Source organism: Mercenaria mercenaria, chromosome 15 (genome assembly GCF_021730395.1).
Source record: "Mercenaria mercenaria strain notata chromosome 15, MADL_Memer_1, whole genome shotgun sequence".
Classification (NCBI taxonomy): Eukaryota; Metazoa; Mollusca; class Bivalvia; order Venerida; family Veneridae; genus Mercenaria; species Mercenaria mercenaria.
In genome coordinates, this window is record NC_069375.1 from 67,538,414 (window position 1) to 67,557,159 (window position 18,746).

General features: G+C 34.1%; 1 protein-coding gene across 1 annotated transcript; it reads left to right on the plus strand.

The window, feature by feature from the left end:
• Window positions 1-9,638: 9,638 nt before the first annotated feature.
• On the plus strand, window positions 9,639-11,755 carry LOC128549145 (uncharacterized). The gene has a single exon (XM_053525511.1). The coding sequence runs from the start codon at window positions 9,731-9,733 to the stop codon at window positions 11,753-11,755; it is 2,025 nt and encodes a 674-aa protein (XP_053381486.1). The 5' UTR covers window positions 9,639-9,730.
• Window positions 11,756-18,746: the final 6,991 nt, after the last annotated feature.

Sequence of the window (18,746 nt, forward strand, 5' to 3'; positions counted from 1 at the left end):
ATTTCCGTATTTCGTAAGTCAAAAACAAGAAAACAACGACAGCTGCCATAATAACGAATGAACGAATGAAACACAATGTTAAATATGAATGCGAAATTTATTTTAGGAGACACAAGTATAGAACAGGCCTAGGAGTTACAACTGAGAAGGCGTCGGTGTCAGAAGATTCTGAAGCTACATCACCGATATTGTGGCACATTTATCTAACACCCTTAAACTTAAACGTTTCACCCTTCAAATGGTGGCCTGGATCCTCAAAAAGTTTGCTATTCTTGAGGAATATAAGTCTTAATCTTGATAAGGAGGTTAAGCTGTCACAACAAGTGATACTGCAACGAGAAAGTTGATTATTACTGATTCTTATCGCACATCGCTACGTGTCTTGACGTTACGTGCCGTGACGATAATAATTGTGTCTGTACGAGAACATTAGTTTCTAATACAAACAAGAGAAGAAGAAAAGACATAGGTCACCGATCTCGTTTTAATTTTATAGAGCATTTTCTTCACCCACTGTGTCTGAAAGTTTGTAAAATTAAAAAAATGTAGGTGCTTTATAAAACATATATAATATCCCACTTAATGTTACAGGGATTTCATCTTTTACAGGTTAATATAAATACAAGGTGATGTCAGTATTGTATAAGCATAAATGTCACTAACACATCTCTTTCATTTTAACATGTTGACATAATTACCCCACCCACTTTATTTACAATGAAAAAAACGTATTTAGATCTACAACAAACATCTGACGTTAAAAATTAAAAAAATATTTTGCAGCTTTAATGACACACAAAAATGCTTCAAAATGGAAAGAAAATAGTTAGGATCACCGTGCATCTAAGATATTTATTCAGAATTTTGATATCTTTTTTGTTCTTTTTGTTTTAATTTATATTTTCTAGATAATTTAAGGTGCTATCTTTTACTTCTATTATAGCTTGTCATTATATGTATCAGTCAGGAAAATATCAAAACCAAACCTGATCTACTTTAATAGATATTTGAAACTAAAGTCTGTTCCACCTATTACGTTTACCTCGTTTCTGAATTATCAGTATCGGTAAAATCGTCCATAAAAACATATTTATATCCCATACATCAATATCTCTAGACCTTTTTTTCATTTTTTTAATAAAGTATATATTAAAGAAATAATCTTGGATTTTTCTTTTTTCCCCATAGACCGTAATGCTATATGACGTTACGTCGACTATTCAATATGGCGGCGCCCGTAGCGCAATAAACTAGGGGTTAACTCAAAATTAAAATGCCCGATTTATAAATCTATACTTCAAAAAACTGGGAAAGTAAAGAAGCTTTGTGTTGAATTGTATAATTTATATATGGTTACCACAATTATATTTGATAGTACTATCTAAATACATTGTTAAATATCTTCATGTATGTGCACATTGTGATTAAGATATAAAATGTGTTGTTGTTTTTTCTGTTCATTAGCCAAAGGCATGTTATTGCCGATTTTTGCTAATAAATGTGTTGTTGTTGTTGTTGTTAATATTTGAAAAGACTGTGTTTGTTATTGTATTATGTTAATTCTTGGGGGAATTCGTGACAGGCCACCTCAAAATGAAAAATAAATAAATAAATAAGAAAATAGAAAGAAATAAACACAAAAAAAAAACAAGGTGATTTCTAAAAAAACAAAAAACAAATGTGCGTGCGAACGTCTCGTTATTTTAAGAACACATGGGCATTATTCTTATATTAAGTTTTCTGTCACTGAAACTCGAATGAAAAATATTATAAATACAGACGTTTCAGAGTCTGTCATGGACGTACAGGCACAATATAAAAATTCGAGCTCTAAAGCATGCATTTTCATTTTGTTGTAGTGCATTTTGTTTACAATTACATGAAAGTTTCAACATAGTACTTAACGTTTCTGGTGACGCGAAAATATAACGCCAACACGTAATTTTCCATAAGCACACGGTCATTTCCGAAGGAGCATCATGGAAGGCAATGGAATTTTCCCGCCAAAATACGAAGAAGAAACGTCTGCTTCCGGTTCTATGGAGAAATTCATTATGTTGTATACGATGGCCCGATATTTACGTATATTTAAGCTGGATTTTCATTATGTTACTATTCCCGTTTCCATCTTAACGTTGTGTTCAACATCTGCCGAACAATGTATGAAAATGTATATATCGATCTAGCATAGGTTCTACAGAAATATTGTTTCGGAAGAATCGTGTTGAGTCATTACAACTAGTATCATTCCCTGACGCCGACAAGGCTTGTAATTTCTTTGGACATGATTTATGGAAATTTGTTTTTGTTTGTTTGGCTTTGGGTTTAACGTCGTTTTTCAAAAGTATTTCAGTCATGTAACGGCGGGCAGTTAGCTTAACCAGTGTTCCTGGATTCTGTACCAGTACCTGTTCTCCGCAAGTTACTGCCAACTTCCCCACATTAATTATCAGAGGTGGAGGACGAGTGATTTCAGACACAATGTTTTTTATTAAATCGTCACGGAGAACATACGCCCCGTCCGAGGATCCCGCGATCCGTAGACCAACGCTCTTCCTACTGAGCTAAGCCGGCGGGTTAAGGAAATTTAGCCCGTTTTCAAAATAATTGCACGCAGTATATGTTTTACTAAATTTGCTTTAAAAGCACTGATCCCCAGAAAGTATGACAACAACAAAAAAATAGATATCAGAAAATTATTGCTAAATTTCTCATGAAAGTTTTAATAGTTAATGACAGATTATGTTACAGAAACACAAAAGGATTTTTTTTTTTTTTTTTTTTTTGCGATTTATTCAAAATAACGGGATACTGGAGGTAAACTGCCTTAATCATAAAGCTTTATATTTATTTAAATATTCCTCCGTGGTGTATTGGTCACGACCCCAGGGAAATTTTTATCGCGGCGGCGGCCCGGGTTCGATTCCCGACTCGAGCATGTTTTTATCTCTTAATTTGGCATTCTGAAACAGATTAGCAACACAACCTCGTGTTCATATATTCAAAATCTGACCAAACTTTAAGCAAAAATCTGGATGTCAGTGCCTTTAAATGGCTAAACGCTAAAGTAACAACTTGTGATTTTTAACGAGGTACAGTACATAATCGGTGACATGATTCTATTACGTCAGAAAATGTTGACTGACATACTTTCAGCGATTAATTAAGGACGCTAAAAGCATGACCAAGACTTCAAATTCAAAGGGAACGAGACAGAAAAAAGGGAAATGCTTAATGAACAGAAATTTATCACAAAAGATAATATTTCTTAGATCGGTAATGTCAAAATTGCGTTCATTAAAGTAGCAACTTATAGTTAAAAAGAAAGGAAAACGTCCGTAATTAATTAAAAGAGGTGATCAAACACCCACCCACCCATATTTTATACATTTTTACAATTAACCCATCACCCATAAAAACGTTTTCTGTGAGGACCACCACCATAATTATGATTTTTGGATGGACCCCACCACCCATAATTATGATTTTCCGATGGAACCCACCACCCGTCATTAAAAGATTCGGTTGCCGTCCGACACCGCCCCTTCCCCCATAAATTTAATTCTGGAATCGCCAAATATGTTATAAATAACTTCAAATTCCGAGTAGGCTCTATGACTGCTCTCTGGATCGTTCATACAAGTTATTTAAGTCAAATATAAATCTGGTATAATAATAATGATAGATTTGATAAAAATAAATAGAGAGAATGGGTTCGCGGTCCGATTTCGCTTTAAAAGAAATCTAAATAAGCAGCCATCGGATCAAGAGTAAGTCACGAGCTTAAAAGAAAAAGGAGATGCTTCCATATAAACAACAAAATTTAAAAAAGAAATGAAATAAAATAGATAGGTTGATAAAACGATAAACAATTAAGCATTGTTTAAATATATATTTCAAGAAGTAGAGTATAATTCTAGCGTGGCATAGATACGTCAAGATTTCTATCTTCTATCAGCTGATTGTGTATTTAAACCTAGAGGTAATATTTCCCTTGTGCGCCTCGTATAAATCTGCATATGGCCACAGCAAGATTACGTCATTTGTCTAATACGTCACAAGTTTCTTTCGGAGAAAAAGAATTCTCTTGCATACACAGCCGGTGAATATTGTTTATTGAAGTTCAAATCTGACCATTGTGAAAGAAATTGGATATGTGGCGGACTGTAAATACTTCAGTAAGGATGCTAAAATACAGGTTATCTTTCAACCATGCGTTTGGAAATGATGTTATTTTGAACAAGTCATCGTTTCAAGGGCATGGTGCGATTGATGCCTGAATTTCACCGATGTTTAAAAGAGCTTGTTTGTTTACAATTTACTCATCGAGGATTGGATAGAGCTACTGAAGACTTGGAAGAATTCTGGAGTGTACTGTATATAACTTTGTTAAAAGTGAGTCAATTTACATTTTTGTTAGATCTAAATAATGTGTTCATTGTTATAGCTTTTTTTTAAATACAACATTTCATTTCACTCATGCATGCATAAACGAAATGAGTCTTGAATCGCTCCCGATGAAATTCACGTGAATTTTCCCGTAATACTCCAAATTTAGAGAGCAAACTCCAATGGCGACAAGAAATTACAATGGGAGACTGCCGTTGAAAATATAAATTTGTTATTTATTTGGATATTTGGCAAAGCAGAAAAAATCGTTAAATTTCTCGAGAGTGACTTTTTTTTAGTTTATCAAACCATCTTTACTTTGCCGGTAAATGTCGTAGTTTTGTCATGTGACACCAAAGTTGGGGTAAACCTTTGGAATGGAACAGACTTTACCTACCCTTGCCCCATTGTAAATCCTACGTCAATTTTAGGCAAATGCCAGCCACAAATAAGGGTGATTTGTTTTCGCAAAAAGTAGAAGCTATTTGGTTAAATTGTACATTATAAGCCATACTTCAATTATTTGGCTTTATTTTGACCCCCTATCGCCCCCATCATTTTCCCTTGCAAATGCGCTCACTTGTTTTAGCATCCACTTCCCTTTAACCATGAGTTCGTTTCGTGTCCCCCTTTATTTTGACTGCCGGAATCCTAAGGCGGTACACGAATGTTTTTCCTGCTTATATGTGCGCGTTTGTGTGCTTGTGTGTCTAAAGCGGTGCCCTACAGAGTTGTTGTATCCTATTTGCCTATTATTTTTGGTACATGAATGTCTGCGCTATTGCGGTTTACGTTGTAGTGTAACTGTGATTAAGGAACGTAGCATTCCCTTTGTATATTCATCCTTGTTCTACTTTCCCCTTCAACCTCCTCCCACTCCCTTTCTACCCCTTACCCCTTCCCCCCCCCCCCCCCCTCTATCTATATTTTGCATAAGATTTAAATGTACTTGTTGGATTTTTGAAGCAACCCGTCTGTAATATTCTTTCGTTACAGCTTCTTTTTGTTTAGGGCCTACTTTGCAAATGCGTGGCTCTAAGGCTGTGGTTTTAGTGCTCTGTGCTTCCGAGAAATTTACCCTTACCTTATCTTTTGGCCAAACTGTTGTTAAAAAGCAATATTCTAAGAAGCATTTTTCAAAATGAAGGACATCCTGAAAAAACGCTCGTACATCCTTCAGCAAGATGTAAGAGAACTTATTATGCCAAAGGGAGAAAATTTATGCAATACCGCTCTTGAAAAACTTATCAACAAAATCCTGTCTCTAATAAAATCTGGACACGCCTACTTAATGACAGACTTACCTCAGCAATACCAAGCAATACTACGGATTCAATAACCGAGGACGGAGCAAAAGCTTACACTTCTCAAAAGCTAAAACTGAAACTAAATGTTCAATACGAATACAAGTTTTATATTATTCTGTCCAACCGTAAAGGTTACCCTGACTTGTTGATCGATAAATCACTGAAGCTGGAAGACGGAATAAGTTCAGCAGCAAGATATAAAGAAGCACTGAAGTCTGCACAGATAGAGGCAAATTTAAGCATTTTAATTTAAGTAAAGATACAAATCCGACAGTAGAGTGAGTGTTATTTCACGCAGCTCATATACTTAGATACTTCAGAAGAGAATGCAACGGAATACTGTATCAGTCGACATGACTGAGATGCAAGAGAGAAACACAAATTTGCATCAGAAAATACTATATCTGTCAAGCCATGATATATACATGCTCTAGAGGCAAGCGTATCTAACACCTAAGCATGTAGGTTTAAGTCTAGCAATTAACCAGCTGACACAGTCAAAAGATGCAGTCGTTCTAATCAATAAGAATGGACCTGGAATAAGTTATGGAGAGATAGAGCGTATTGACACAAACTGGGCTAAATATCAACAGAGTGAAGAAAAAAAAGCAGTACCTTGAAATATTAAACCTGGATTAACACTCCGAGCAGCAGGTGATAATTTCAACAGAGCTAGGTAAACATCTAGATATTGTGTTGTATCAGGTTAATGGTAGTAACAATATACAAGATGGGTTTGCCCCAAATCCAAGACCATCAGTCAGGAGAAAGGGCAAGACGAGGACAACTTCAAATGTAAGCGATACGAAATCCAATTGCTGAGACAAACATTGAAATACATTTCAAATCCAGTTAATAAGGTAAATTTGTCAAATGCAGATTTTGTTTTAAGAAAATTGGGAGTAAAGTTGAAATAGACTTGTCGGATGAAATGACAATGTGCCATGCTGGTGGTTCCAAAGATCCCCAGACAGCTCTTAAAGTTTTGAAAAATTATAGCGAATGCATAGAGTATCTAAAGTCAGACTATGAAGAGGCTGACTCGAGAATGTTCATCCATATAGACTGTTTTGTTAGAGAGCATAATGTTACAAGTGTCGTACTTTGGATTATTGACTCTGATGTTACAGCTATGTGTCCAAGACTGACATTACATCTTGGAATCAAGATATTCTTCAAGACTGATGTTCGTCAGTCAGTTGAGACGATTTATTCCAATGCATGATGTAACGTCAGAATTAGGAGAAAACCTAATTTCAGTGGGTTTCCAGTTATACACGCTTGAATAGGTTTTGACTCCACGAGTGCCTTCTGTGGAATAGGAAAAAAGACCTGGAGTACAATAATAAAGAATACCCTCATTACTTGAGGTAATGATGGAACTTGGATCCCATACAAATGTCAGATATAGCAAAATTGGCTGTGACGCGAACAGGTGTCTTATTTATATTGTGGTAAACTGAAAGAAAATGTAGACGATGTTAGATATGAGATAATTTAAAAAATAAAAAGGATTTTCCGGTGAAAAACTTCCACCAACATCTGATGCATTGCATGAACACACGAGAAGGGTTAGCTACCGGTCATATAGATCTGGAAATCAGCAACTTAACCATTCTTAAACCTACCTTGACACTTAATGCTGGTTGGACCTATGCCGAAGAAGGGCATGTGGTTCCTGTTAAAATGACACAGGCAGCCTTCATCTGAAGCGCTACTTGACATTTCCAGATGTTCTTGTAAAACTGACTGTCTAACGAGGCGATGCAAATGTAAAATGGAAGACTTACTGGGTACTGATGCTTGTGTATGTGTCACACAGGATAGAATGTGTTTGTTCGGAAAGTCAAAAAGATGACTAATCTGAAAGTGTTTGTTAACAAGAATGTCGGGTATATTTATGTAGAAATAGAGACATTCGAATGATGATGTTGTTCTTGATGATGATGATGATGAAAATGATGACTGAAATTATCTAAATATATAATAATTCAGCTACAGAATTTCATTATTGCTGAAAGTGTAACATAATAATAAAACGGATACAAAGGGATTGCCAAAACGTTACAGTCCTACGGTTATTAGAGGGGCGGGGGCAGGGGATGGGTGCTGCTGGTGGTGTATTTAAAGAACTACTACGATATATTTTCAACTAATTAACATGTTTGTTAATATCAGATCGAGTTAATATCAGGATCGATGTTAATGCATACGGAAGATCAACATTTTACAAATATACAGATAATTTCATTCAACTTAGTAAAATAATTATTCCATATACTAAATTTCAATAAATATTGTAAAATCTGAAGCACGAGTTATTGCCCCTGTGGAAAATATTTGACAATTTCCTGATCTAGCATCTGCCTTAATTAAAGCGCAATGATCTATATAATTCAAATATACCACTGGATTTTTTTTATACCTGATGGGTTTAAAGAGAATCCATTACACGGTCTTTTGAAAAGTTAGCCCTAAGACTACATGCCTTCTGTTTGCAATAGATTGCTGCTTTAAAATGGTAAAACACAGTGTTCAAGTTTGCATCACTTTACAGTACGGTACGAAAATATATCTGTACCTCTTTAAAATTGATACGCATGAAGTGCGAAAATAAAAAAGTATTACGAAAATAAGCTACATCACTTTTTGTTTTATATCTAATTTGAATATATATTATGTCATTATATAAATCCTATAAATAAACGTAAATAAACACTTTCAAACGAGAGATAAAAGATCTTTCGCCAATAACAAACACATCACCAGTATATTAATATACCTGCATCAAACCCGACTACGAAAATAACTTTAAGAAATGCGAAAATAAGGTTTAAACTATACAATTTCCTCCCATTTTAACTTTATTTTTCATCTCTCTAATGCTCATTTATACAAACTGAGAATTTGTTGAATAAACTTGGAAACTTGTATTTAACCTTAGTTTGTTTAAGTTGTTGCATTGCGTTGCAGTTACATATTTTCCGTTAAGGTGTGATTTTTGATTATTCGGACTGACTGGCATGTCACGCTTGGTCTCCTTCCCGTCGAGTGAATTTTTCATCAACTTGGTCGGAGCCCTCGCGCTTACCCTATCAAGTGTAATTAGAGCGGCCGTTACAAACCATCTTGTTATAATATTATCCCATCTTCTTATAATATTATGTAAATGAAATTGAACCTTCAAACCAACTTGACAGGAGCCTCAATGCCTACCCTGTCTCGTTGAAAATGTTACTGCCTATTTAAGATTGAATTAGGTTTTAATTACTTAACGGATAACTTTATTTTTGTCATATATAATTTTTGTTGTTGAGTATGTTCAGAATTGTTGACAAGGCAGTTAAGTTCTTTAACCTTCATCAGCTGGGCAGGAGCCTCTCACATACCCGGTACCGTTTAGGAGGTTACTTTTTTTGACATGAAAATAGTTATTAATTATTTAACTTATGGTCACTTTATCTTGTCACATTTGTCGTTATGATAGAATTGTTTGCACGGTAATTATTAAACATATAGAGGAGGCTGTATGTGTTTATTTTTATTTCGAGTAATTTCAGATAACTGAAGATAACAGATTTATAGACTAGTATTAATCAATGGATTTCACACTGATTTTCAATTGCCACCTTTTACTAAAATATTTTGTCTTTAGATATTAGTTCAAAAGCACTAATCCTCATCAAATGTATTTTACTTTACTGAACATATAAATTAAGTTTACATATAGAGCTAAGTCATGCAGGAACAGTTGAGTGTTAGATAACAGACAGTTTAAGTGGTAGTACACATTTACATTGTATTTATCCACACATGTACTCTTTTAAACCTTATGTATAGTAGAGATAAAACCTAACGCATCACATAAACTTGATCCTTTTATGTTAACATAAACTATTTGAAGCGGTTGATCATGTTTTCAAATTTGAAATTGGGATCTAAAATACCTTTTAGTTAAAGGTAACGCGAGCTACAATAATTAAACTGCTGATCAAACTATGAGATATATTCCAAACTTATATCAACAGTAGAAAATGCTTCGCTATAGATACCCAGGAAAAAAGAGTACAGATCTTTCATTAAGGATTAGTAAAGTGTTAGAAACAGGATACGGACTGCAATTTAGGAAAGATAAAAAAGTGACTCAATTGATGGGAGAATATTTGGAAGAATATTTCCATCATTCTAAATCGATAACAAGCGGAGGAAGAGCAGAATGTTCCATACTGGGTCCTGATAGCGACTCGGACGTAATGGGAGTTATTTGTGGGTATTTAGTTGTAAACAACGCTAATATTAGAAGCAAAAATATCGTATGTATATTATTCGACAGGACAGAATGTTATCCGGGCTATTGTAAGCTAACACTTTCATCTGATCAATACTGTCAATTTGAAAAACTCAGCGGAGACAATTATATTGACAACGGAATCAAAAGAAGTATAGAGCATTCCGAGACTAGATACATATCTAGTAAAATGTTCAATCGATACGTTATTCCTCAAGATTTAATTCCAGGGGATAGTTTTAAAGATTCATCCTTTCAGATCAATGGTCCAGCGAAAACAAACGTAAATGTGGATTATGTGCACGCTTTTGAAATGGAGACATGGCCTGTAGAATTCAAGCAATGGAGATCACGCAGAAGAACAAGTAATTGGCCAAGTGAAAAGATACTTAGCACACTTGAAGAAGAAACTTCATGTTATGTTGTTCCGACTGGAAACAAAACCTCTTCAGCGTTCGACCTAGAGTGGAGATTATCTTTTGTTGAAATTGAACGAGAATTGATGTGGAGCATGAACGATACACAATTTAAGTGTTATGTTTTGTTGAAAATTGTCAAAAAGTATTATTTTGGAGATAATACTATTCTTAAAGAGATATCGTCATATCACATTAAAAACATTGTTTTTTGGATGTGTGAAGAGCTTCCTGAGAGTGAATGGATTCCGGGAAATTTGCTGTCTTGCGTTAAAACCGGACTGAAGATGCTTGAACTCTGTATCCTGCACGAAAATAATGCCAATTACTTTGTGCCAGAAAATAATTTATTTCACACTATGAAATTTTCACCAAACGAGAAGACAGGGGCGATTATTAAGCTTCAGACTATTTGCAAATGTGATCAAGAGTTATTGAACTATAATTTGAATTTAAAGGATCGTCAATCGAATTCAGTTAATGTACCTAGTGAAATTCACGCCTATATTGATAGATGTAACATAGTGTTTAACTATTATCAAACTGTTGAAGACAGTAGTTTCATTAGAAAATTTCATACAAAATTTTCAGATGTTGATCTACTTTTCCCAGTCATCCGTATTGCTCAGGCATTAGCACAGCTGAAGTTAATAATATATGGCAATGCACTTTTCACTACTGATATAATGATTGAAGTAGCGGTGGAGTCGATTAAAACAGGTCATGCTATAGACTGCTTGACTGTTTCAATCTATATCGCTTTTGTGTATTTTATGCACACCAAATACGAGAAAGTTTTAAAAGTGCTGAGACCAGTTTTGTCGAAAAATCTCTACAAGCTGTTTGTTTCTAACCTAGGGGTACCTACCTACATCAACTTGAATTCTGGTGCAATGACTGATAAATGCAATGATGAAAGTTGCAAAGTTAAAGACATCAGGCATGACCGTAAGAACCTTGTGATGCATTTCAATATAGAATATCACAGAAAAGACATGTTTCCATATCCCTTCAAACTGTTGTTATATATTACTGGACGGAGAGCACAATATAGTTGTAATCCAGTAGTTGTGAGCTATTACCTTCTATATATGTCAGAATTCCAGTGTAGTTCAAGTAAAACGAAAGAAACAAGACGTTTGTTCGAAGAAGTAGTATTGAATAGCAGCCAACAGCGAAACTACTTTTTACATCTTGCCCTACTGGGCTATGGTTACTATGCGACTGGTGATAACGAGGCTGCATACAAATGTTATGCAAAGTCTTTGATTATACACCCTTCGGTCATCAACGTCGCTGTGTATCTTCTGACAATCTTACTGAATGATGTGTACAGAAAAAATAAACAAATATAAAGACATGACCGTTCATTGGCAACAGCACAATCTTTCGTTTTTTTACTTTATGTATAAATATTTATGTAAAATGTATGACTTTATCAACAACTGTTATTTAACACGAATCAATGAAGAACTCTTTTGTGTACTTTTGTTGAGTGATGCATGAATGCAATAATTAACTCACAAACACAATTTAATGTTTTGTTGAAATTTGGCAAAACATATTGTTTTCATGGTAATACTATTCCTAAAGAACTATCTTCATATCACATGAAAAACATTATTTTTTGGATGTGTGAAGAGCTTCCTGAGAGTGAATGGGTTCCAGAAAATTTGCTGTCTTGCGTAAAAACCGGATTGAAGATGCTTGAACTCTGTATTCAGCGTTGGAATAATGCCAATAATTTTGTACCAGAAAATAATTTATTTCACGCTATGGCATTTTCTTCAGCAGAGAAGAAAAATGCTATTATTGAGCTTCAGAATATATGGAATGTCTTCCTAGTGACCTGGAATAATTGTTTGATTCTTGATAATTGTCAATTGAATTCAATTGATGTACCTTGTGAAGTTTATAGCTATACTGACAGATGTAACATTGTGTTGGGTTATTATGAATATCCCCGAGATAGAAATTTCACTAGCAATTTTCAGACAGAATTTTCAGAAGCTGATCTGCTTTTCCCAAGCATTCGTATTGCTCAGGCATTAGCACAATGGAAGTTAATAAAATACGGCAATACACTTTTCACTACTGACAGAATGGTTGAAAAAGCAGTGGAGTCGATTCAAACAGGGCATGCTATGGACTACGTGACTGCTACAGTCTACATCGCTATTGTTTACTTCATGCACAACAAAAATGACAAAGTTATAAATGTGCTAAAACCTGTTTTGTCAAATAAACTCCACATGTTGTATATTTCTAGCCCAGGGGAAGCTACCTATATAAACTTGAATTCTGGTGCAATGACTAATATATGCAACGATGCAAATTGCAAAGTTAAAGACATCAAGTATGACCGTAAACACCATGTGATGTGTTTCAATATAGAATATCACAGGAAAGACATGTTACTATATCCCTTCAGACTACAGTTATATATTACTGGACAGAGAGCAATTTATAGTTGTAATCCAGTAGTTGTGAGTTATTACCTTCTCTATTTGTCAGAATTCTTGTGTAGTTCATGTACAACGAAGGAAACAATACGTTTGTTTGAAGAAGCAGTAATGAATAAAAATGTTGAATTAAGCGACCAATCTTCTTACACAGAAAAATATTAGATATAGAGCACACACTGAACGAGTCATTAGGCCCTAATAAAGTCAAAACATATACATGCACAATAATTTTACATAGAATACCAACATCATTATTCAAAAATATAAAGATCTGGGCAGTGCACGGCACATTAACTTTATTTCAAGGATAAAACGTAAGCTTTTATTAATGAGACATTAAATCAAGAGCATACAGTTAAAAACATTCGGGAGTGAATTTTACTATTTCTCATTATTTATTATGTTATGTTATGTTATGTTATGTCTTTTATATTTGTAGACAGCAAGTATGACAACAGTATCCCCTGTTTCGACACCATTCTGTTTTATTCAAGGAAGTCTGACAATTGACAAGTTCCTGTCAAGTGCTTGCTTTTAAATGCAATTTGACAAAACATAAATCTACGCACATGTCGATGCGGTTTAGAATGTCGCTGATTTTTTTTGTTTCATATGTTTATTTTACCTTACGGCTGTCATAAACTATTTATAACTACCATTAATACTATGATACAATAAAATTTTATGCAAATGGATTCATTTATCTGTTTGTTTTCTCTTTTTTCATTTTTATTTTTTGTTTTGCCTGCAAAATGAAGACATATTTAATTATATGAATTGTCAAGTAAACAGATCACGGGTTTTTGTTTCCTTGTTTCCACCGGTCTAACAAAAACATGGTTAATAGGTTTCGGCAAGATCTTTGTCCCTTTTGGTTTGTGCCATTGCTATGATAGACTTGTTTATCTTTGCTGGTCTGGAAATTGTTTAATTTAATTGTGGAGGAGATTTAATCAGCCCTATGATATGCCAGCAATGTCCGACCGCACTGAAAATAAAATTAATATGACTACCAAATGTTCAAAATTTTGTAAGTTTTCACGCAAAAATTAGTTCTGAAATATACACCAAGCATGGACATATGTTTATTTTTAAGACAACTACATGGTATTTTACAAATGTATATTACAATGTAATGGGAATAATTAACTTAATTGATATCACAGCGGTGATCGACAAGTCAACAATCAGTTGCAACAGCAGTGCGATCGCGAAACATACTTGTAAAATAAGAACAGTAGAGTATTACGCAACGTTAATATAAAGCTATTGGACCAATTAATAAATTTCTTTATCTGTTGAAAATGGTATCTTGATGTACATTGTTAGATCTGAGCTATTCTTCAAAAAAGGATTTCCCAGTGAAAAACTTCCGCCAACATCTGATGCATTGCATGAACACACGGACGGGTTAACTACCAGTCATATATCTGGAAATCAGCAACTTAACCATTCTTAAACCTACCATCGACACTTAATGCTGGTTGGACCTATGACGAAGAAGGGCATATAATTCCTATTAATATGACACAGGCAGCCTGCATCTGAAGCCCTACTTGACATTTCCAGATGTTCTTGTAAAACTGACTGTCTAACGAGGCGATGCAAATGTAAAATGGAAGACTTACTGCGTACTGATGCTTGTGTATGTGTCACACAGGATAGAATGTGTTTGTTCGGAAAGTCAAGAAGATGACTAATCTGAAAGTGTTTGTTAACAAAAATGTCGGGTATATTAATGTAGAAATAGAGACATTCGAATGATGATGTTGTTGTTGATGATGATGATGATGATGATGATGGTGGTGATATTGATGACTGAAATTATGTAAATATATAATAATTCAGCAACAGAATTTCATTAAATATAATGCTGAAAGTGTAACATAATAATAAAACTGATACAAAGGGATTGCCAATACGTTACAGTTCTACGGTTATTAGAGGGGCGGGGGCAGGGGATGGGTGCTGCTGGTGGTGTATTTAAAGAACTACTACGGTATATTTTCAATTAATTAACATGTTTGTTAATATCAGATCGAGCTAATATCAGGATCGATGTTATTGCATACGGAAGATCAACATTTTACAAATATACAGATAATTTCATTCAATTTAGTAAAATAATTATTCCCTATACTATATTTCAATAAATACTGTAAAATTTGAAGCACGAGTTATTGCCCCTGTGAAAAATATTTGACAATTTTCTGATCTAGCATCTGCCTTAATTAAAGCACAATGAGCTATATAATTCAAATATACCACTGGCTTTTTTTTTATACCTGATGGGTTGAAAGAGAATTCATTACAAGGCCTTTTAAAAAGTTAGCCATTAGACTACATGCCTTCTGTTTGCAATAGATTAGTGCTTTATAATGGTAAAAGACAGTGTTCAAGTTTGCATCACTTTACAGTACGGTACGAGAATACATCTGTACCTCTTTAAAATTGATACGCATGAAGTGCGAAAATAAAGAAGCATTACGAAAATAAGCTACATCACTTTTTGTTTTATATCTAATTTGAATATATATTATGTCATTATATAAATCCTATAAATAAACGTAAATAAACACCTTCAAACGAAAGATAAATGATCTTTCACCAATAATAAACACGTAACCAGTATATTAATATACCTGCGTCAAACCAGACTACGAAAATAACTTTAAGAAATGCGAAAATAAGCTTAAACTATACAATTTCCTCCCATTTTAACTTCATTTTTCATCACTCTAATGCTCATTTATATAATTACTTGAAATCAAACTGCGAAAAATAACAATATTTAGTGCGAACGTATGTCACACATTTTGCTAACCATTAAGTGTCAATGTAGCAATACATTCTCTCAATTAAACGATACTGTCACTATGAAAAATCTCAAAGTTTTAATCTATAATTGACTAAACAACGTATTATTACAAGGTAATGTAAAATCGGACATACACTCATTAATATAAATGTACTACTACTATTCAAATATTTAAATACTTCTTTTTATTAATTTCAATTGAAAATATCTCATTCATCAATAAAAATGTAAAAAAAAAAATATATGAATTTTCTGTTTCGGAATGAATTAAAGACAAACTATGAGTCAGTGATCAAAAAAGGCTGAACAAAATTGGAAATGACCTGATATACATTTATTATTGCGAATTAATTGATCATACTTAAATTGATCATATATAAATACAAAAAAAAAAGTTTAATTTATGCGCCGCACGAAATATTATATTATAAAATACCCTTTTACTTCGAAACAGACCGTCTTTATTTGCTTTAGTTGCGTTTTTCAAAAACTCTCGGTTGATACTGCGGGTATAATTCCCCACAACAGTTACTATACATGCTTTTTAATAAAAAAAACAACAAAAAAACAACAACAACAAAAACAAAGAAACAAAAAAAAAATCAAAAAACAAAAACACAGGAGGATCATGCACGGAACAGTGTGACTACATATTCTGTAAGGTAAACGTATTCAAATGTGACTGCGCAATATATAAATGTAAATGCGCGCATCTGAACGTTTATGAATTTCGTTTCTGTACGACCATCTGAAATAATTGAATTTATGATATTTTCCTTCCACAGATATTGATAGTTTGATTATGTGTTCAACTTCAAAAAAGATGTTACGTTGAATCATTAAAAGACTGATAATGACGATCCTATAACTTATTCTGGCGAACAAAAAAATAATTGCCGATTGAACGATGTTTAATATACCCCTTGCACACCTCGTACTCTTGCAAGAATTGATAAATACGAAATGTACTTGCTGTTTTCAATGACATACATTTACAAGTTGTCAGGGGTGTACCTGGGCATACGCCGATACACCGGTGCGTACAATTCAAATTCGACTCTGGGGAAACGAAAAAGTATAAAGTGTGAAAAAATGCAATAACATGTAAAGCCTAAAGGGGGTTACTTCAAGTTCTTCGTTTAACAAAATCATCTTCATTTTTGAAATAGTAGACTTATTTGTTCTTGTAATAATCTTGGAAATATTTCTTGAAAGCATAAGGCAAATACAGCCAGAGCCACACATTGCCCAATAGGCCCTGCACAAATAGAAGCACAGACGAACACATGCACGCACATAAACAGCGGTGACAAAAAGAATACTCTAGACACCGCCCATGAACGAGCAGTGGTAACACCTTCGATATTTGTCTTCATTCTAAATCAATTTCGCTTACATTTATGAAAGTTTGTCCAATTGACAGTATTTTATTCAAATTATTTTTGGTTACCAGGTTATTGTATAACAGGCGGGCACCTGGGTAGAACCCCCGACCTTCCGTAAGCCAGCTGGATTGTTTCCTCACATGTGGAATTCAACATTCCGGGTGAGGTTCGAACCCACATCAGTAAGGTGCAAGTGATTCGAAATCAGCGGCATTAACCATTCGGCCATGAAGCTCCAAGTAATACATTGATATTCAAGCACGCATGGGAAGAACAAAAATACTTTAGTCATCCGAGGCTTCAAATGTAAAATAGGCTTGCCCTTAATATTACATTTCGCGTGAATATTGATGTGCAATTTAGCAATTTAATCTATCAATCTATATCCACACCCATATAACGAAATAGAAAAAAGAAGTTTACATAAAAAAATATTAGATGTTGTTTAAGTTGTTTAGAAAAAGTTTATTTTCGTGGCAATAATTATTTCACAAAACTTGACATCCACAATGTGTGGGTAGATGCATTTATCAGAAACCTGCAGAAGTTAGCATGAAAATTAAACATTAACGATGATTGCAAAAACGATAACGACCAAAACTAGAATACCCTTACACAATCCAAATCTGCCAGGAGATGGAGACTCTCACCTACCATATACTCGCAGCATCGCTGATTTGTTCATAACTATATGCTGCTCACGTATCTTGCGTACAGTTCAAAAGCATCCAAGTTCGCCCCTGGTAGTGAATCGAGTCCGTTACGATTAACAAATTTTGCCATATAATAATAATAAAACGTTAAATTGATATCTTCGGAAATGAGACCATGGCCAATTCTACTTTTTCCCCCCAGTGGTGTTGAGTTTATTTTATTCTTTTCCGAATACTCACTGGTCCAGAGAATGTACTTAAAAACTGGACATTTCAATGGGACGTTTTCTGAAACTGATATTTCATTATTCGGTCATAAATATACATTAAAATTACATAAATATTAATTGCGGTTATTTATTGGTGAGAAACCGTTCGTTATTGGAGGTCGATTAAATTCTGGGGGATCAGTGGGCCGGGTGAAAGTTATGTGAACACCGCCTTGCTACTTTCTTTTACATCTTGGGCGAGAAAAGATACAAGGTAGTCTGTTACTCTGATGTGTCTTAGCGAATACAGTTAATATGTAGTATAAACGCGTGGAAGAGTCGAGATACAAGGTCGGTTTCAAGAACGACCAAGATTTTTTTTTTCAAAAATATTTCAAACAACCTGACATCATGGTTTTAATGCTTAGATATTAGTTCACATTTTGATGTAGGTTTTTATGACACCATAATATGGTGGCATAAAACTGCCACCAGTTAATTATCAGGTTTCATGAAAACTTTCACGAAAATAATTTAGGTTTCCACGTTAATAATGGAGGATTTTATGAAAACAGTAAATTATCACAAAGGCCACTTAAATATCTTAACACGAAATTATGCTAGATAGTGCTTTGAACTGACACCACTTAAAGAAAATTTTCATGAAAAGTTTCGCGAAAGCAGATAATTTTTCACGAAAGCAGATAATTTTTCATGAAATCAGATAATTTTTCACGAAACCACAAAACATTTCAAGAAAACTTTTCATAAAATATTCGCGAAACCAGATAATTTTTTACGAAACCAGATAGTTTT

Coding starts and splice junctions, on each gene's coding strand:
- LOC128549145 (XM_053525511.1), top strand. CDS start 9,731: ATGCTTCGCTATAGATACCCAGGAAAAAAGAGTACAGATCTTTCATTA.